Source organism: Nymphaea colorata, chromosome 4 (assembly GCF_008831285.2).
Source record: "Nymphaea colorata isolate Beijing-Zhang1983 chromosome 4, ASM883128v2, whole genome shotgun sequence".
Taxonomy (NCBI): Eukaryota; Viridiplantae; Streptophyta; class Magnoliopsida; order Nymphaeales; family Nymphaeaceae; genus Nymphaea; species Nymphaea colorata.
In genome coordinates, this window is record NC_045141.1 from 22,328,523 (window position 1) to 22,349,352 (window position 20,830).

At 39.1% G+C, this 20,830-nt stretch overlaps 3 protein-coding genes and 1 non-coding gene across 4 annotated transcripts; 2 read left to right on the plus strand and 2 right to left on the minus strand.

The window, feature by feature from the left end:
• Positions 1-1,979: 1,979 nt before the first annotated feature.
• LOC116253648 (binding partner of ACD11 1) lies at positions 1,980-5,406 on the minus strand. The gene is made up of 5 exons (XM_031628579.2): positions 5,154-5,406; positions 3,235-3,338; positions 3,075-3,150; positions 2,872-2,955; positions 1,980-2,783 (listed from the first exon to the last, which is right to left on the minus strand). Exons 1-5 carry the CDS (start codon positions 5,157-5,159, stop codon positions 2,214-2,216), a joined length of 840 nt encoding a protein of 279 aa, XP_031484439.1. The 5' UTR covers positions 5,160-5,406; the 3' UTR covers positions 1,980-2,213.
• Positions 5,407-7,880: 2,474 nt separating this feature from the next.
• LOC116252351 (protein SAMBA) lies at positions 7,881-10,319 on the plus strand. The gene is made up of 3 exons (XM_031626546.2): positions 7,881-8,111; positions 8,540-8,650; positions 9,743-10,319. The coding sequence occupies exons 1-3, from the start codon at positions 7,988-7,990 to the stop codon at positions 9,865-9,867; spliced, it is 360 nt and encodes a 119-aa protein (XP_031482406.1). The 5' UTR covers positions 7,881-7,987; the 3' UTR covers positions 9,868-10,319.
• Positions 10,320-12,172: 1,853 nt separating this feature from the next.
• TRNAK-CUU (transfer RNA lysine (anticodon CUU)) lies at positions 12,173-12,245 on the plus strand. The gene has a single exon. It is a non-coding gene; the product is annotated as a tRNA-Lys (tRNA).
• A 3,914-nt stretch (positions 12,246-16,159) lies between these two features.
• LOC116252958 (heat stress transcription factor A-1-like) lies at positions 16,160-19,069 on the minus strand. Its single transcript, XM_031627618.2, has 2 exons — positions 18,632-19,069; positions 16,160-17,754 (listed from the first exon to the last, which is right to left on the minus strand). Exons 1-2 carry the CDS (start codon positions 18,893-18,895, stop codon positions 16,492-16,494), a joined length of 1,527 nt encoding a protein of 508 aa, XP_031483478.1. The 5' UTR covers positions 18,896-19,069; the 3' UTR covers positions 16,160-16,491.
• Between the last annotated feature and the right edge of the window lie 1,761 nt (positions 19,070-20,830).

Consider the following 20,830-nt stretch of genomic DNA (forward strand, 5'->3'; position numbering starts at 1 on the left):
ATTTTGTATTTGGCCGTTTTTGGATGAATAGGAGGAGCATTTCATCCTACCCACCAACAAAATAAGTCAAGCTCAGCTCTTTAAAATGTAAGGTTTGTTTTTGGTGTTTTAAGGTGATATCATTTAGTTATGCTTAACTTACATATCGGTGTTTCATTTCTTCACGTTTTTACAATTTTTTTTAGCAAGTTGACACCCCAAAAGTTTGAAATTAGAATTAACCACTCACCATTTCTGTTCATTGAAGGCTGGTAGCGTATGACATTTAATAATGTATATTGCAGCCGCAATGTGCGTGCAGGTCTTTTTATAAATATGATGAAGATGTCACAAGAAACACATTCATGCCTTAAGCTGGACGGGCTGTAAACAGCATGTCTTTTCTTTTAATGGGTTGGGTAGGGTTAGGCAGGTGATAGGATTCACCCCCAACATCGAAATTTAAACGATAGACCGTGACCACAGCTGACTGACACCTGTGAGAAAACAGGAACCAAAAGCTCGGCAAAGATTTAGCTCGAAGGACAGCACTTAAGAATGATGTATCAATAAGAACACCAAATTAGTTGGGATTTCTTCTCTGGGTAAGACTTGATAATCCATTTGAAACTAATAACTCATGTGTGACTTTACGCCACAAAATTTGTAGGTAAGACTATAGAAATGTTGAACTTCTTATATAATTAGAAAAAGTTCCAAGGTGTCACTGACGTGTGTGACATTTCTCAAGGTTGGCGGACTAGAACAAAGGAAGAACAAAAAAAAATCTGTGTTACACGCGTGATCTTAGCCCGTATTCACCAGAGGTAAGGCGCTTGGGCCCGACTCCGGCCTTAAAAGCCTTGGCTCGAGCTTAACTCAAACGAGCTCAGCTCCTTCGAACTAAGCTGGGTCCGAGCATGGCTTTGAGGATGAAATACATCCGACGGCAACACATTGAGCTACTCCTATTCTGAAACGTCGAATTGTCGTAAATATAGGGAAAATTACATATATATTCATTTTTATGTGACCAATTGAGCTTAATGAGTTTCTGTGGGCTAACTCAAGTTCGGTAGCTTCTTTCCAACTCCTTGGAGAAAAGCTACCCCCATCTTAAACCAAGTAATGATTGGTTTAAATTAGTGTAGATCAAAATATATTTTTCATTAAAAGTGATGTAAAAAACATCCGGTGGTCAAATTCAACAATAGGCTCTTGGACGATTGTGTTTTGCATAAAACTAACGAGGAACAGACTCGATCTGCAAGTTGGGGTTAGGCAGACTATCATCAGTTACATTTGCAAGCCAGGGTTAGGCAGACGACTATCAGTCGCATACAACTACCAGCTTCTTCTGTGCCCTCCCTCGTTGTTGAAACACATTTCTTAATTGGCCAGTTTTAGCTAGATACGGTTTTGCTGACTGGGAAATCTCTCAAAATCATATCAGAATTGAGAAAATTTTTTACCAAATATGACTAGCTGAGTGGATGATCAGTTCATGACCAGCTAGCAACACAAGTGTGATTACTTTATGAGTCGTTTGGCAGCATAGTGTATCATGAATCTATCCTAAAGATTAGGACAGATTCTTAGAACACTAAAACTATGGTTTTATAAATCTGGCCTAATTTTATCAAAGCAAATTCCAATTAAGCTAAGTTCAAGAACAATAGTTTTAGTAGTATGAAACTGCTCCAATGTTTAAAGTAGATTCATGACACTCACAAAGTGTTCATACTACCAAACAACCCCTTAAAAGATGCTAATACACCAACATGCCTATATCTTACTTACACAAATTAGGATGAGCCGTTCTTCATACGGTGTAATCTTCATACGGTGTAATGAATAAGTTACATATGGTGTAATGAATAAGTTTTACAAGAATAACACGGTCAGCAGGTCCAATCACTCAAGAAACCTTGAAATCATCCAAAGCATGAGCTACCACCAGCAAAAAAGAGTCTAGTATATGTGCCAACTGCCAAATGATATCAAACAAAATAACTTACATTACCACGATCACGATTTGAATGATTGCCAGTTCCACATCAAAGGCACTATCCTCTCTGTTGAAGAGTTGAGCTCTCACCATTAGGAAGACAGAGAGCACACGGTCGGCAATCTTTCACTTAACAGAGTCCAACCAACTACAGAGAACGGGATACAAACATGGAAACACCAAACGTTCAAAATTTATAAAGCCTATTCTCAAATGCCTTAGACAATCAAAGAATCAATCCTTGTGCAGGTGGAGGCTTTGAAGAAGGCTCGCTGGGTGTAATAGATTTTGGAGATTCCGAGAGATGAATTGCTTGATAACCTTCTGTGTCTTTTCCGGTGCGTTCTTCTTCTGCCTTGACTTTTCCTTTGGCCTTCAAGGCCACATCTTCTGCAGCCTTGGCAACTTTGTTAAAGGCACCAGTCACCCATGTAGCTCCAGTAAGCACATAACGGTTTTTCATAATGGCAGAGCCAGCAGTGCTGACCTGTTGCTCTGCAGCAGCAAATGCAGACTTAGTCTTCTCGGAGACATGGAATTTCTGATCGACTTCCTTAACTTTCTCATTGACCGCAGCGGTGCCCATGCTTATCTTCTCACTAAGTCCCATCTTTCTATCCAGAGATGCAACCTTGGCCGTAGCATTGGATGTGAACTGGTGCTTCTCATCAAATGTTTTTGCTTTGTTGAGGGCATCCTTACCTAAGATGAAACCTTTTGCAAGCATGCCGCTTACAACATCCTCTGCCTTCTGAACCACAGATTCTGCACCACCAGCAGCTTTGTTTTCTTTTGCCTAAAAAAGTAACATTCATTGAATAAATAGCCTAGAAAGTGTGGCATGCTTTACATAGAAAATGGAATTCACAAGAGAATATGTTTACCGGTGGAGGAGCTAAGGCAGCTGGTGGTAGCTGGTAATCAGGAGCGGGAGAGATGGAAACAGAGAGATCAACTATTGTGGCACCCTGTTAACAAGAATATCTTATGAACAATGTCACATAAATAAATATGAAACAACAGCAGATTAGCAGACATGTCACCAAATATTCTTTAGAAATAACGCACACACAGAGGAGAAACATACAGAAAGAAGTAGTGCAGTCTCAGCACCCTGTGAATCTTTGAAGGTGACAAAGGCAATTTGAGATCGCTCGCTTTCACTGCAAGTGAAAGAGCTGCCTTTGAAGAAAAAAACTTGAAGAATTTAACAAACCTTCATGAAATTGAGGAAGATTTTAACAAACCTTTGCATTTCGACATATTCAATATCACCAGAAAAGGAAAAAAATTCTTTAATGTCTCGCTCAGAAGCACCTAGCGAGACATTGCTGACCTTCACTGTTTTCACCTGTAATAAAGAAACATGGGGAAGAAGGAAAATAAGAACACTAAATAACCAATAACGCAGAGTTGATGTAAAAAAAAAAGTGGAAAATAAACAGAATACATTTCAACTTTCTGTACCATAACAGGAACAGCAAGAAATGTACAGAAGAAGAGCCAATCATGAGTTGCTCCTGCTATCGATCCTGTTGATCAAGCTCAAGCCTACCTTACTTTGTTCGAGCTGGTAATACCAGCTATTATATTTCTCTTCCTTATTTCATCGCCTATTAGAAAAAGTACACATAGACCCAGCCAGTAAAAGTTTATTCCAAGATTCGGCAAATTTATCTTGTTTGTCAAAATTTATGCGAATGTACTCTTCTTTTAGTGCATGTGAGAAACTTCATCGATTTCCTTTGTCACTCATCAAATTTTGAAAAACTTGGCCTATGACATGGACATCATTATGTTTTGAAATCTACAACAGATCCCAAAAATAAAAAAAAAAGGTGATCTGCCTAAACTTTGTGTTGAAAATGCTTAGGGTCCGTAATGCAAGGACACCTCGTAGGCTCATATACACATTCATAGTTACATAGCACAAAATTGGTTGTGAACATGTCTATAGATTGAATCTTAAATGGGCACACACACACACACAACCCAATTCCACATATTATATTCATACATGTATATATGAATTTCTGTACAAATAAATTGATTTTCCTACCACCATGCATTGGAGATTGTGAAGAGAAAAATATTCTACAAAGGAACACCAACGACTCTCATCAGTGGTGCATTCATCAACAGGCAGCCAATTGGATGAGATGTTAGCGCGGCCATCTAGCTGTACATTGAAATAATTTGGCACAAGAAGGCCAGCATGTTGATTCATTCACGCAAATATGGTCCTCCCTAAGTCTATATCTTTATTCTCCTCTATCTTAATTCTTAACAAAAGTTGACTTTACCCCCAAAAAAAATTAATTTGCAAAAAAAAGCAAATCTGTTCATGCATACCTAGAGGAAACAGTAGCGAAAATAGGCACAAATATCAAATGTCCAACATACAAACTATCTACGGATATATGTTCATGCATCTTTAGGTGCCTGTCTGCTGCGTTTTCTAGCAAACAACGAACAAGGAGAGTGCTCAGAAATCATGATACTTCAGTTTCCTAGTTCTGATTCTTCCTCATCTTTCCTTTTGGTAAATACTTCAGTTCACCTGATCTGGAATTGGATCGATTGGCAATTTAGCAGTAAGCAGGACATGGACATTTAGTTTCTTTTGAGGATTAGCCCAGAGGAACACCAACAGCTAAAAATTGAAACACACATAAGAAATTCCAGCAAGATCCATGGAAAAGACTTTTGATGCGCCACAAAACTTTCGCCCAAAATCCCATTTTCATGACATCTACGATGCCACGATCAAAGACCCAAGTGCCACAACCAACCAATCTGACCGTCAAACATAAATTTTCCCGATTCTGCCTCATCCCTGTAAACATCCCTTTTTCCTTTTCAATTTTTTTTTCTATTTGTTAGGCAGGCGACAATCAGAGGATGCCAAAAAACACATCTCTGCGCGTAACCATCGACCTCCGTTAATCAGAATGTCTTAAACCAACTCCCCAACCACGTGAGCAAAGCTCTCATTAACAGTATATGCAAACACTTATCAGGTGCAAAATCATGAATTCCAACTCCACAAAAGTGCTGGTGACAATTAACTCAATTAAGTACAAAATGGAAGAAAAGAAAACTAGCAAAATCGAGAGCAGAAGAAAATGAATTAAACGAATACCAAATTCGAAGAAAAGCCACTCACCGACATCGTGTCTCAGTTTTCCCGCTACCACAGATCTCAGAGAGAGAGAGAGAAAGGGAGAAAGAGAAAGAGATCTGGGATTTCTAGATCGGAAGGGAATCGGAGCCCTAGTCTAAACCCTCGAGAAGAAAGCGAAAGAGGCCCACGCTTCAACGTTATGCGTGTGCGCGGAATTGGGGATGAAGGAAGAGGAAACGGGAGGAGCTCTCACCGATTTATTAATTTACGAGGAAATTCGAACTTCAAACCACAAGTAAATGACGAGAAGGGCCCCTACTTTTAAAGCTCGTCACGTCCAGATGATCAAGAATGGCTGGATTTGGGATCCGTCTCTTCAAACCAAAGCAGCATTTTTATATGATATAGGATAAATATTTGCATAAAAAAAATAAAATAAAGAAACTTCGTAATCATTTCCTAACTATTGAGATTTTTATATTACGCAAGCTTGTTTGGGGTATAAGGATTGGGCATATTTGAATTTTAATCATAGATGGTCAATAAAATTGGTTTGGATCGGATATCCGACTCACTTGGTCCAAAAAACCAAATGTGAAAGACCAATTTAATATTTGATTATGAAATTGAATCGAAATCATATTTTAAAAAATGACATCTGATTGAATTGAGATTTATATTTATATTATATCCTGTCACATTAGATTCATATCCCAAATGAATTTAGTTTTAACATATATCCAATGTCCATACTTTCTTTTGAAAGTCACTTGTTAGCATATCGTAATGTGACTCACATCTCGTATAAAAGTCATGGTTAGATTTAATGTGAAACTGAAAATCGGATTCAGGTCACATTCAAATTGTAATTTGAACTCAGATATAAATTCAAATCTGAACATATGAACACATGAAAATGTGAATATGGTTAAGAGTAAGTTTGATTCAAATCTGAATAATATAACTCATTGACATCTTACTTGCGATTGGGTAGCACGGTTTTCCCACTGGGGAAGACCACAAAGGATTTCAACAATATTGGTTTTTTGAGAAAATGGAGGAAAAGCTATTACCCAGTATCCAACAAAAGAACTAAATATTTTTAAATACTTGCATCTAAAAGTGAATTTTGTAGTTCTTAATAAGTTGTTACTGCTATGAACCCAAGTTCATGAGCGATTTATGAAACACTAACATCTGAAATAACAACTTGTTACTGTTGCCAAACGAGCTTGTTAGACCTTTTTTTGTTCAAATCTTTAACCTGCCTTGAAAAAAAAAATCATTGATTTTAATTATCAATTCATATATATATATATATATATGTGTGTGTATATATATGTACAAGACCCTTTAATTTATTGTTAACAAAGTATTTTAGATAAAATATAAACATCATAATATATTTATAAAAAAACTATTTTGATATAAAATGCTTTGAATCAACTTGTTTTTATGAAAAGTATTCATTCTTTTACTATTGAAATGTTAATGCTACGAGGGCTATTCATTTTTTCTTATTATAAACACATTATTAAAACCAAAACATGATAAACGTATTATATAATTTACATCAACTTGTCCTCAAAATCATATTGATAAGGTCTCCATTTAAAAAAAACTTTGCATATCATATGTAAAGGGTCTGGTTTTTGTTCCTTAAGTATTGGTTTTCTCTTTCTCTCTCTCTCTCTCTCTCTCTATATATATATATATATATATATATATATATATATATATATATATATATATATATATATATCGGTGTTCGAGTCCTAACTAAAAAGTATCCACTGTTTGCTTATTTCGGAACAAAACAAGCCAAAAATGACGTGATGCCAAACACCTCTTTACGTTGGGCGTCGTTAGAAATTTAACTAATCGTTTTTATTTTATAGAGGCGTGGCTAGAAACGATTCCACGATGTCCCGTTAATCTCTTTGGTTGGTTTTTTATGGCATTGACAATCTTGCTGCATACTTACGCCAGGACAACGAGAAGGGGCGTAAAATATCGGCCACATTCGCCTCTATCACCCGATAAATACGACAAAAATGTTAACTCTACTCAATATAACACTAATTTAAAGTTACTGATACCCTCATATGCACCAAATCTTTAAAAAAGAAAGTAATTAGGTATTGATATATCAAAGCCACCATTTTTCAAAATCGAGGTTCACGCAGAATCTTTTTAGTTCTAATCGATGTGAGTCACTCAAAACTATTATTTATTTTACAAAATAATGCCAAAGTAACAGTCGCACAGCACTAGCTTGACATCGACATGAAATTGACACTCCAAAAAAAAAATTCTACTTTTATTTGGACACAAATATATATTTTTCTTAACTTGCATGTTTCGGAGCATCACCGGAAGTAATTGTCATATTATATTTTTACAAGTTTAAAAGAATTATATTCATTGATTTCAGAATTAAATAAAGAGATACTTTGAAGAGGCTGCTTGGAAACCTAAATAAGAAGCAATACACTTGTCAACTAAAACCTCATATCTATCATTTTCAACCAAAAAAAAAAAAAAAAACCTACGAAATTTTCTTACTAACAATTGGTGTCCAACTAACTACATTAGAAAAAAAGCAAATAAGACTGAGGTTTTCAGAAAAATAAAAAACTCTATGACGCGTAATAGTAAATTTAATAAAGAACCTGCCTGCATTTGGGAATACTTTTCCACATTACACACGTGGAAGGGAAAGAAAGAGAGCTTGTTTTTCAAATTCGTATGGCATTTTGCGAACCCGACTCGTCCATCCTTCTTCCCGCCCTCTCTGCCTCTGCCTCGCTCTCTCTCTCTGCCCCCAAATTTTGGTAGAAAGGGCGATCGGTTTCTTGGGATCGTAATCACCAAGAATGAGCTCTCCGGCGAGATCTTCGGTTTCGGCGAGCAACGCCGTCATGGGCGATGAGTCGCCCTTCTTCCAATTCCACGAGGATATCGTTTCTGCCCAAGATTGCAAACTAGAAGCAATGACTGGTAATAGCGCTCCGTTAACCTTCATCTTTTTTGCCAATCCGTAGCTTTTTAGTATGCTTTGGTTCTGGGAGTAGTATCCGAAACGAATTCATTGTCCGTTATTTTCTCACTTCTTTGTAATTATGAGTACCGCCAATCATGTTCTTCCTTAGAAGAGGCGCTGATCTTATTTCTTCGTCAAAGGGTCGATGGCGTCCTGTAATCACTGTTAAATCTTTGGTCTTGCCGATGCTTCCTCTTAGCATAGGTTTCCTGAGTGTGATGTATTGGTTCTGGGTTTTGCCTTTGGGGTTTCTGTCCTTGCTTCTGTATATCAGTACTTGGTTGCAGTTTGCATCGATTATGATTATTACTAAGTGGACGTCTCAGCTTAGTTGTACGAACTCTGATGGTGATCGCTGACTGGTGGAATTTTTTCTTTGGTTCAGTTCTGAAATCGGATGTAATGGCTGCATTGCACAAGGAGGTGAAGTCATTGGATGAAGACAGCTGGATGTTCTCCGGGCCTCGTTCCAAAATTCACCTTGTATCCAGACCACGTAAAGAATTTCTTCTCATATTTTTGTTAGTTTATTGGTTATGGTTGTTCAAACCTTCCATCTTCTACTCGCTTTTGCTTGCCCATAGTAGTTGAGTTTTTTTGCTTATGTAGTCGGAATGCTGAAGGTGGGAGTGTAGAGATACATTCATATGTATGAAAGTGTGAACTCTATGTAGGCAGTCGGTATCTGTGAACCAACATGCTAATCCATAAGTTATGAATTTGTGGCGATGAAAATCTTTCCTGGTTTCAACATGTTAGCAGCGAATAATTGTTAATTAAAAGATGGACTTAGCAAGCAAACCTTTGAGTCCTCTCGAAGCAGTTTATATACTGTCAATATAGAAATGTAATTTTTCTTGCAAAATGTGCTATATAAATTCAAATAGTCAACAGTTATCTTAATGTGTCAGTTATGATATTTCAAGTTTCTCATTCAATTTTTCTTTGTGAAGAAATGGAAGTCAAATAAGGCATATTCTTTACTGCAAACGATGATTAAATTTCTTACAGTCACCTTTTGTCTGCGGTATATTGGGATATGCTTTCTCTAGAAAAGTTTGCCTGTCATGCTCGCAAACGTGGACACAAGGATGTATACCCTTTCGAAAGCAATATACAATTTTTAATGATATTGCGGCTTTCTGGCATTAGCTGTAATGTGAAATTTCAATCAAAATCTGTCTCAAAAGGAACATATCACATCAAGCCATGCCATCAAAGTCAAAAGATTCAAAAAATCAAGAAAAATCTGCAAAATATATAGTTCATTATCTTGCAATATTGGGTGCATCGGAAACAAAAAGGCAAAAGGTTTAGTCTTGCGTGTCATGAACTCATAAGACATTGAGAATCCAATAACCAACATGGCATGATGCGAATAGCATGCATATCTCACGGAATAATGGAAGTTGTGAAATATTGTGTGGTTGTATAAGACACCTGCTACACCTGAAGGATGCATCTGTGTTTAGTCTTGCGTGTGGATGAGATTGAGTTAGCACATACATGGAATTGGTGCAGTATTTTACATGCTTATGTTCCAGCATCCTTTTTTCATGATTATGCACATGATATATTGGATATTTAGGAAATACTGTACAATTTTTGCCGCGGGAGCCAATTGGATGGAACTCAAGGATGGGAATTGGAGCCAGTGAAAGGCCAATACTCCATCTTCAGCCTCATGATACACTGTGTTACAAGCCACGATGAATCACATGACCGAAGCAAAGCTGAAGGTATTGCTCAAAGGTTGTAGTGTTGACATGTTTTCCAGACAAAGTTTGGCATAAGTGGAGCTTCGAACTTCGAGGCTTGTCAAATCTTCTTTTCCTTCGGAAGATCCATGTCAGCTATACCATACTACTGTTGTGAAAAATCACTAGTTGGATCCTTTCTCCATTAGATGCTTTGATTTCTTCAGGACATTGTCCTGCATATATTCCAATTCTGTCTGACATCTCGGCAAGTTGCTCAACCATGACATTGTCGAAGACATCCTGGATGGTGCCAATATGCAAAAAGCTATTCTAGTGAATTGCTTGTGTTAAGCACATTTATGTTATCTATTTTTGGATCAATTTTTATGATTATGAACATTGAGTTCCCCTTAAGCTATACCACCATATTAATACAACAAAATTGGTTGCAGTTGTCACAAAATATGTACTTTTTGTACAATTATTTTAGTCTTCTATCACAAGTTACACGTTCTACATTAGCAAGTACATTACATAAATTTTCGGTTATTATACTTGATTATTAACATAGTAAATATTTAGGTTTAAGACGAACCGGAACTAGTCAAATGTTAGATATCCCATCATGGATGCTGAGATACTTCGTTTCCATTCTCTTGTCTTTCGTTGTTGTCAGTTCACTTCATCCAACCATGGCAGTGAAGGTCATTATGGAATCTTTTAAAAGGGCCTTAAATAGATGGGACAATGAGAGGAAAATGCCAATCACTGAATTTCTAAAATCTGAGAAGAGGCAGTACTAGCGGACTGCAATCACCTTCTTTTTTTCATTCCTGGACCAAGGAAGAACAACCTCGTGGCCGAGGCATGAATGGTTCGGGATTCATTAGGTAATCACTTGGGATCCCCGCTTATGGAATTTTTAATTATTAAGTTCAAATAGAGAGCCAAAATTGTTGGTAAATGAATCGCATAGTGTAGGTTTGTATTTTTTAAATGAGCAACTACCGGGATCTAATTTCTGTGAAACTATTAAGATCCAGAAAAAAAGGAAAAATCCGTCCAATGGATCTTGTTGAAGACCGACCCTTCACATTTCCAAAATCTCAAATGGTTATAATCCTTAACTTGTCTGCATGAGGACATGTGCCTCATATGATGTCTTTGGTTGTTTGTTGTCGATTAAAGTGACTTGCTTAACTGTCTTTATTCCTTAGCATGTATTATGAACTCATACTCAAATGATTAGTATTTCGGTACATGAATGTTCCCAATATGCATTTGAAACATCTAAGTGCAGCCTGAGAATCAAACTAAGGCTAGTTAGAGTACTTGCATCTGATGTAGAAATGTTTTCAAAGTCGAAGTGGATTTTCTTGTTGTGTGAAGCTGTATCATTCTGATTTTATCCTGCCAATAAGAGCCCTCGATCAATTTTTACTATTTTTCATATCATTGCATCGGATAGTACGTCTGTTCACCAGGCCATTCCAGACGCCATTGCAGCAGCCAGTAACTCGGTCTAATTTCCTGAGGAATTGGTTCATGGTTTTACATTGGGCAGGTCGACCAAATTGCAGATGAGACTCGGAATCTCCATCAAACATGTTCAGTTCACATGGATATGTGCTAAGCTGCTATGTTGCGTTTACTGGCTTATCCAGAGACTAGTGTCGTATCAAATCTTGGTCAACTCAATCTAATGGTTGACTAAGAGGGAACCAAGTTATCCAATTTCAGTAAGATCTGTAAAATCCTCTCATATGACTTACTCATGTCGACTTGCATAGCCACAGCTGAATGCCTTGAAATCATGATAATATGTTGTATTCCTTATGCATGAAGAGATATATTATCTACCCATGCGTGAGGGGATATATTATCTGCTAGCTTTTCATTCATAATTCCAGGATTCGTGCTAGAATGAACTCGCTTACGTTCATCTCAACGATAAATTGCAGGAGCAAGGAACCAACTGTACAGTGTCTGATACAAGAATATTATCTTCCAAACTCTTACAGGAACAGCCAAAGGGCAGTGGGAGGCACTTGAGAACGAGGACATAAATGGTTCAAATTACGATCTTGTGCCCAACCAAAGTCTATAGCTTTTTAATCAGATTATGTAACCAGTCGCAGGTTGGTTGCCAAGTATTTCAAACATCACAAACTTTTGGATCTGAATTTGGAGCAAACTCAACAAAAAATCTGAAATAAAAACACAATTTTGATAAAGTGGGGAATTCTCAGGTCTAATCTGGTGCCAATGACTGCAAAGAAAACGCTGAAAAACATTTATTTGAGCGAGTGTTCTCAGATGCCCGTCTAGCTCAGTCGGTAGAGCGCAAGGCTCTTAACCTTGTGGTCGTGGGTTCGAGCCCCACGGTGGGCGTTCGTTTTTTTAACTCTTTCCTCGTAGGCATTCCCTTCTGCTCTCTACAACTCGGTCTCTGCTCTGGATACTTCTCTTCCTTGGTTCTTTATGGCGTTCCCTGCCCAGCGAGGTATCCTCTTGGCAATCTGCGAAACTTGTTGCAAATGTTCAGTATGAGTTCTAACCAGGGGCAGCTCATTATTTCCCTCGCTCCAAACATCTTTATGCAATGGAGGAGGGATGAGCCTAATAAAAGCGTTCACGGATGCTATATGGTTCATTTCAGTGTATATATTGCTGTACGTGAATAAGTTCCTTCAAAAGAAAACAAGTGCATGCATGGCTTTTCAGAGCTTTACTTTCATGTGTGACTATAAAGTTGTTCACCAAAGGCGTCCTCTATCTCACAGGCCTCTGTGCTTTCTTGTGGCACGGTACTCGCATGCATGCGTTGTTTCGGTCTCTAGAATTTTGGATCGAAGATGAGCTTTTGCCAGAAATTCTTTCTCATGTGTGACCTGAGTCTTTAATTTGCTCTAGATATATGCAGATATCAATCTTTAGGTTGCGATTACAACGCTTTCGACACGGTTTTCCGACGTTGCCAGCTTGCTTCCCGGCAATGGCGGACCAATTTCTGGCAGCCATACTCCTCCTGCATCAACATCCTTCACATCACACCCACACATCAAACACACGTCGCCTCATCTGTCATTGGCCGTGGAACTACTACTTCTCGTTTTCTAATTGACAAACTAATGACAACCCATTACGTGTTTTAGAGGTTATTTGATAATGAGAGCATTAATATATTTATGTAAGATTGAGACAGATTCATAATAAACAATATATTTTTATTTCCATTACCAACCTACTTGTAAAAGATCATAATATATTACCAATATATAAGAAATAAAGAAACTCGAGACGTGATGGAAGATCAGAACGTGGTGAAAAGAGCGGCGGATGGGTGAATCGATTTATTTGAATATGGGTTTCCACATTTCAGTTCATGACTTTTTGCTGTACCAAGTCTTTTAATCGAAGATCCGAATGGTTTAGATCCCCAGCACACGAGTCTTTAGCATTCAACTCTCTTTTTTCTAGCTAAAGCTCGAAAGCTTCAGGCTAACTCTCATTTTTTTCACAGGCTAATCTCAAAAACAAATGGCCGGCAATGTTCTTCCCAGATTTCACGCTTTTGGCTTACAGATCAGCATCTTTTTCCTTGCATGTTTATGGAGACACTTGGTTTATCGTTCTTCACTCAAGTCTTGAAACAGCCCTAAGCCCAAAAGAGAAAAGATTGAGTCTTTTGGAATTATTCCTCCAGAAAATTTGTTGACAGCATACCTTTTGTTACAAAAAGCATGCCCAAGTTCATCTTTTTCAAGTAACCTCTCAAATTAATAAAATTACTCTTTTACCCTTAAAAAAATAAACAGAAAAATATGTTTAATTTTACAATTACGCCAACGTTTTTGTTGTGTAGCTATCTGACACTAACAAAGGAAAACTCACCATGCTAATTTTGATACTAATAAAATAATAATTTGGGTATAATTAAACATGACTAGTAGTATTTTTCGATATAGTTAAAAGGTCTAATACAAATTAATCACCATAAAATTTGTTTATTCTAAGTTAATGATAACCTAGGGTTTATTTACTTTGATAGTCTGTAACGTATTGTGTGGTAGACTGTCCACCTAAAAAAGGGTCTGAGGTTCACATCTCAATCTCATGGTTGCTGTCATGACCTAAAATATTCATCTTCTATACTGTAATAGGTATCGATGCACACTCTGTAAACCTTGAAGTGATGGACATTGGGACGAAACAGTTGCTTCTTTTCAAAACAGTAAAAAGGAACCTAGATCCGAAGTTTTTCCATACTTAACGGTGCAAAACTGAAGTGTTTTTTAGGAATATGAAAAGGTTAAATGTATTATTGTCAAATCGTTACTAAAAATTTGTTCAAAATGAAGTCCGGTGTGACAACATAGGCAGCACTTGTCCTTCTGCATGGAACTCATGGCACATGGTGTCACATTTCCCTGTCTAAAAGGTAAAACTACCGCATCTTAAAAGGAGGCTGTGAGCAATTCTGCTAATTTTGCGTGGCGCTAGCTAGGCGACGATCATGCCGTTTTAAATCCACGGCGCTAGTTTCAGGGGGCAGGTCTGGCCTATCCCGTGGGTATTTGAAATGGCTAGTAAGTTGTAAGTTTCTCTTTTGGATTTTTGGAGTTTGAACTTTATACTGACATGTAAGTTGAAACATAGCGAAAACGACAAATAGATGCTGAAAACTGGCTTAGTAACGAAAATTTCAACTCTCTTATTCTTATTAAGCTAAGCTGTTCAATGAAATATTCGTTCTAGTCACCCAGCAATATAACTACTTGATGGGCAGCTGTGGATCGACTAACAACCAATCTCTTAATTTCAATGCTATTAATAGCTGAAAACAAAACATATTGGATACAATAATTCTATCATCAACAACATATGTCTAATTATTTTCTCAACATGCATAATTTCACGGATCCACTGGTGAAGCGTGATTCCCCAAACGACATTTTCAAAGATTGCTCATATCCTCTTGAACTAATAAAGAATGCTTAATACCTGCAAATATGAATTAGAACTTGTAGAAGATGCATGTTGAAAAATACAGACTTCTCGTGACGCCGAAGCCTTTACTGTAAAAGAAACGATTACGCACGGGAGGAAAGGAAAAAAGATTAACAACACCAGACTTCACGTTTGGATCATGTAAAACCACTCTCACATCCGGTTGGACGTCATTAGAATAGTGTTAAGAACTTGATTTTAGTGTAAAGAACTGGTTTAATCCAAAAGGCTAGTTTTCACGCGGAAAGGGTGTTTGCTTTCTGTTTTCTGGAAATGCGAGACGTTCGGTTCCTGGCATTTCAAGAACAGAGAACAACATATGAGCACAAAAGGGCATACATGCAGGCGAAGGACTGTTCTACGAGTCTTTTATTAATCTATATTTTTGATTTTGAGGCAGATTCATGAAATACACCTATCTTTGATTTTGATGCAGATTCATGAAATACTTGGCTTGAGTCCTGTGTTTGGATTGACATCGCTTGGGTCCTGTGTTTGGATTGACAGTTGATCATTCAAATGGAACCTCTGTCTTGCATGTGAAATGGACCTCTGAGTTGGCCACACTGAATTTTATCATCACATTTAAAGAATAGCGACTAGCGAGGAAGTTGTTCTATAGCTTGATAAATTGTTGGTGTGGTCGTCACCATGGATGACTTCTCCATAATAAAAAATTAACTCGCTTGCACGCCGAACCTTCATAACTCCTGGCTTTTCAACCCCCTTCCCGCAGCGAAGGTAGAGTTCAGAGCAGAACTTTATCGGGAATAACTTTTCCATGTTTGACGGCTGGGTGTATATCAGGAGCAGTCTCCACTAGTGCGCGAGAGAATAACCCGCTTTCAAAAGACGCCCATACAGTCCCTTGTGCAGACAAGATTTTCAACTAAACTGTAACGAATGTGATGTAGGTTTTAGCCATGAAGTAAATACAGGCTTTAAGTCATGAAGTAAATACCTGCTTATGTTGCTTACCATTGTATTGTGGTGGATTTACATAGGCAGAGAAACCTCCATTGATTAAATCTGGCGACCCAGCAAAAACGACTCGGACAGGCATTGGTCTCCAAGATCAGAAACACGAAGGCAGAACGTGAACTTGTCGACTAGATTTCCGGAAACCGTCAAATCACTCGAATGCCTGACAGACTCCAATGGGAGTCAATAAAAGGTCAGGGCCTAACTATGATTGAAACAGGAAAGTCGCTGCAACTTAATGGCATTGGTGAGCAACAAGATTATCATACAGAGAATCAAAGACTCCAGTAAAAACAGTCATCAAATTCATCAGATAGTTGAAGAAATCAAATAAACCCTTCGTTTCTAACTAATCGGAAGTTCACATCGCCGCCATGGCATCGCCCTTCAGTGGCAAAACAGGCAAAGCTTACACGCAAGCGGGCAGAGCGCACTTGCAGGTGCCGGAGGAAGGCGCTTGCAAATGCTTGTATCTTTTACTGGAAAGAAGATATTACACGCATAAAGGCAACAGTGCAGTAGTTGCAGAGTATAGCGCGAAGCTCCTACTTGCAGATTGCCTTATTGTTTTTCTTTGAAGGAAACAAGAAGCTAGAAAAAACAGGAAATCAGCTTCAGGATTCACAAATCCATATGCTGGTAAGGTTCATCCATTCGCCTCTGATGAAAGAAGACCCATCTGTTGGGTTAGCAGCTGCAAATTAACACCATCCCAGAGGGCGTTTTCCTTAGCAAAAGTATCCTGGGTGATCGACTCAGCCTCCTCGGTGTCATCTGAGATCGGAGTCCACGCAAGCAACTGTTCCCAGGGAAAATCACTTCCATCTGGTGGAACGGGCACCCCATTAAAGAAAACATCGACATCAGCTTCGGGGGAGAGCTTGTCAGCTTCTATGGGGATTGAGCCATCAACTTGTACATGATCCTTCTGAGGAAGCCCAGGTTGTGGAGCCACATATGCTCCACTTGCAAGATCAACAGCACCATTTTCTGCCGCAAACCTTAGCACAGACGGGAGTGTTGGACTATGAAGAACTGTCTCGGCAGAGGCCAAGGGCTCCGGCAGTCCACAAACCAAATTCACGTTAGGCGAGCCACCTGAACTCGTTACCACCTCTGATGCACCAGGAGAAGACTGAACATCTGATATCACAGAAGCTGAAGAAGCCTCTGCAAGTCCTGAGACAGCAGGCAGATATTCAAACCCAGAAGTTGGTTTCATATCTGGAACAGTTACGCCGGACCTTTGGCTGGCAGCACAGCCATTCTCAAATGGTCCGGAACTTGCCGGAACAGCACCCATAAAGAAATTATTGGGATTGTCTGAAGATGATTCTATCCGGGAAGGCATATCACCGTTCAGTATCTGCATGAGCATGGCTTTCGTAGTTTCTCTTGCAGACTGATATTTTATGATCTGCCCATCATTTGGTATAGGTTCGCCATCTTGATGGTGCTCCCTCTTCGGCAACCGGCGCTTCTTGTTCACTCCAACCATGCGCCGCCTGTTATTATCATTCTGCTGCACCAACTGAGCCAAGAAACCAGGGCTTTGCATTGCCTTCGCCAGAAAGGACATCATTTGCTGCTGCCTTTGCTCCATTCCTTGAATGCGCTGAAGTACTGTCTGCAGCTGCTGGTCAGTAGTCTGCTGCTGCTGCCTCAATCGAACAAGTTCCTGCATGAGGACATTCTTATCCCTTTTCAGCCTCTCAATTTCTTCGTCCAGCCCGAACTTGCCAACCTCAACGCAGGCACCTACAGTCGCACTCTGTCCTTGAGGCAGCTGCTGCTGAGCATTGCTGTGGATGGGCTTCCGCCTGGAGATCATCTTCAGCAAATGCTTCTGACCCCTTAAGAAACCTTCATTGGCAAACTCCCATCTATCCGGATCAACTTTCCTGAAACCCTGAAAATGGTAACAAGCAAAAGCACAACAAACAGATTAGCTTACTAGAGGGTTTTTAGACTCGGAAAATTCCCACCCATCAGGAACATTTCAACAAGAAGAGTACAATTCTGTCGATCATAACCAAAAGATAAATATGCATATTATAGGACCACACAGCCAAACCATCCTTCTTTGAAGTCACTGAACACAAGGCTGAACAAAATTAAGCAGAACAGAGCATCTCTGCCTAAAATAAGTCATGGCTGTATCAAGTCTACAACAGTCAGTCTGCTTCTTTACAGCAAGCAAGCATCAAAAGAACACACAAATGATCATAACACCATTTGTTTCCTTTTCCCATGGTGCAGATAACCTCAGCTCTCTTGAACATGAAAAATGAGGAGAAAATCAATGCAACCTGAATACTAACCCAACGACAAAAACTAGATGAAGAGAAAAGGGAAATAAGAATCAAGAACTCTTCAAACACAAACGCAGAATATCAGAAAAACACCAAAATCGGATCCAATGATGAAAGCGTAAGTAACAAGTAAGGCACTAAAAACCGAGCCAAACTCACAAGATGGTGCTAAATAAGATACAAGAAATCCACGGACGTTAAGCTTACCCAACCAAAACGCAAAAAGCCAAGAACACATCACTTAAAACCCTCCAAAAGACAGCAAATAATTTATCAAGCACATGAACACCACAAGCGAACGTCTAATTCCTCTGCAAAACCTAAGAAGAAAAGATCAACACATCCAGAGAAAAAACACCAGCTACCTCACCCACGAAAAAACCGAATTGTCGTCTCCGGGAATCGAAACAACCACGGCGATCGATCGATCATTCGGACGGACCAATCCGGCTGGATCGGGATGAACAAACTCACATATGTGTTCAGCTGGCGGACGAAGCTGGAGAAGTTGTTGTGCTTGAAGTGCTTGGGGAGAAGAACGCGCGCGAACTCCGGCGGGTTCCACACGACAAAACTGTTGTTCCCCTGGCTCCAGGACACCACCGCGTCCGTCGACGGGTCGTCCACCATATCGTACGTCTTGCTCAGAAACGGGGGCGGACTGCCAACCCCCGTTCCCCCATTTCCTCCACCTTCCATCTTAGTGACTTCTGCGACAGACCCTACTAACTCGCTCATCAACAACACAAGACGAGAGAAAGAGAGAGAGAGAGAGCTTATATAGGAGGGTGGGGGGTTTTAGGGGGAGACGAACGAAGAAGAAGAAGCCGACGCGAATGACGACGGCGATAGGGGAAGGCGGTGGAGCGATCGGGGTTTGTGGGGATTGGGGAAGTTGCGGGGGGGACGATACCTTTTGGAATGCTATCCGGTAGAGGGTGGAAAGGTAATTTCCCTTCTTCATAGGAGGACCCCCCAACGGCGGGTCCGGCGACACGAGAGGGCTTGTGACTCTGCGCTGTGCCAACTTCTCCGTCTTCGGCCCTCCCATTTCCCTTAATGACGAGCACGTCCTCACACCTCCTGCAACCGTCCGGGACGCGTTCGTCACCAACACATCGTTCCAAAGGACTTGTACTCCAAAGCATCGACCAATAAAGTATAAACTTAAATAAAAAATAAATAGTTTTTTCTAAAAGAAAGTATTATCCTTTCAAAACTATGCTTGGTGCACAAGGCATAGCTCGTATAAGTTATTAAAATGTTTTTAAAAGCATGTATTATAATTTCAAAAAGATATTAAACGTTTAATTCGATGCTCAAGCAGTAAATTTGCCACTAACATGTTTCAACCGAATGTGATAAAGTGAAAAATAATAAAAAGTTCCAGTACTAAGTCGACCTATTATGTAACTAAAGCATGAAAGTGACGAGGCAATAAATTCTAAGCCAACGTAGTGATAGATGTCCAGATTCAAAGGCCGTTGTTTAAGACGTATGGTGGAAAATAACATAACATATTCTTTTGGTTTTCCCTTTTCCACCGGCGCCCCTTCACCCACAATTTTACTCAAATTTTCCTAATGAACCTATCTTAAGGCAACAAAAGACATCAAAGGAGTCGGTCTGAAAAATATTGTCAGTAAAGCACCTAAAACCGATGGTCAATAAATGGCCGATAAGCTTTGAGCTTTGGTTGGAGTCCCCACTGTCATCCACTGACGGAATTTGATACGCAAATTTCAATAAAAGAAAATACTAATATGTAAATTTGTTCTTACATGCTGACTCTGAGCGCAGTAACAAATGAGCCAAGTCTGGATCAGCTGCACGAACATGAAGAGTTTGATCCATATTTGAAGTAGCTAAAGTCCCCCATCTATTTTATCTTCCATATTTTTAATGCTCATCCCTTCCTGTATTCATATGTTTTCTAATGAATATGAACTTTTACGGGGACATTCTTTTACACATTTCTTAAGACAAAACTGGAAAAAGTTAAAACATATTGTAGATCTTTTTTTCTTCTTTTTGGGTACATAACATATTATAGATCTTTCCTTATAATAGGATTGATAGTTCGAAAGACTTGGTATTCTCAGTATATAGAACAATGTACAATACGTTACAAGATCATATGTAAGACCGATTTTACGAAAAGGGATTCACAAAGATCGAGTGACGTTAGACTCATGGTCCTTTTCTCTGACTCTATAAATGGACCTTCCTTTTAACATGTCCCCACAATCGGTGCCTAAGCGCAGATTGTCTCTGAAACTTTCAACGCTTGAAGTGCTGAGTGGCTTTGTAAGCCCATCAGCATGTTGCTCTTGAGAGCGAATGGACTGAATTTGGATGTCATCTTTGTTGGCATAGCCTCCGATAAAATGAAAATGGATTTCAGTATGTTTTGTCCTTTCATGAAAAACAAGATTTGAAGCCAAATAGAGTGCTCATTTGTTGTCAGACCACAGATTTGGAGCCTCTTCCAAGGTGAAACCAAGTTTTTTAATCAATGATTCTAACCATTATAACTCGGCTACTCCTCCAGACAAGGCCTTGTACTCCACTTTCGTGCTGGAGAGAGCGGCCATCGCTTGTTTGCATGACAACCAAGATTATAGCATTTCCACCATGGTATGCGACACATCCAGCAGTTGATTTTCTATCATC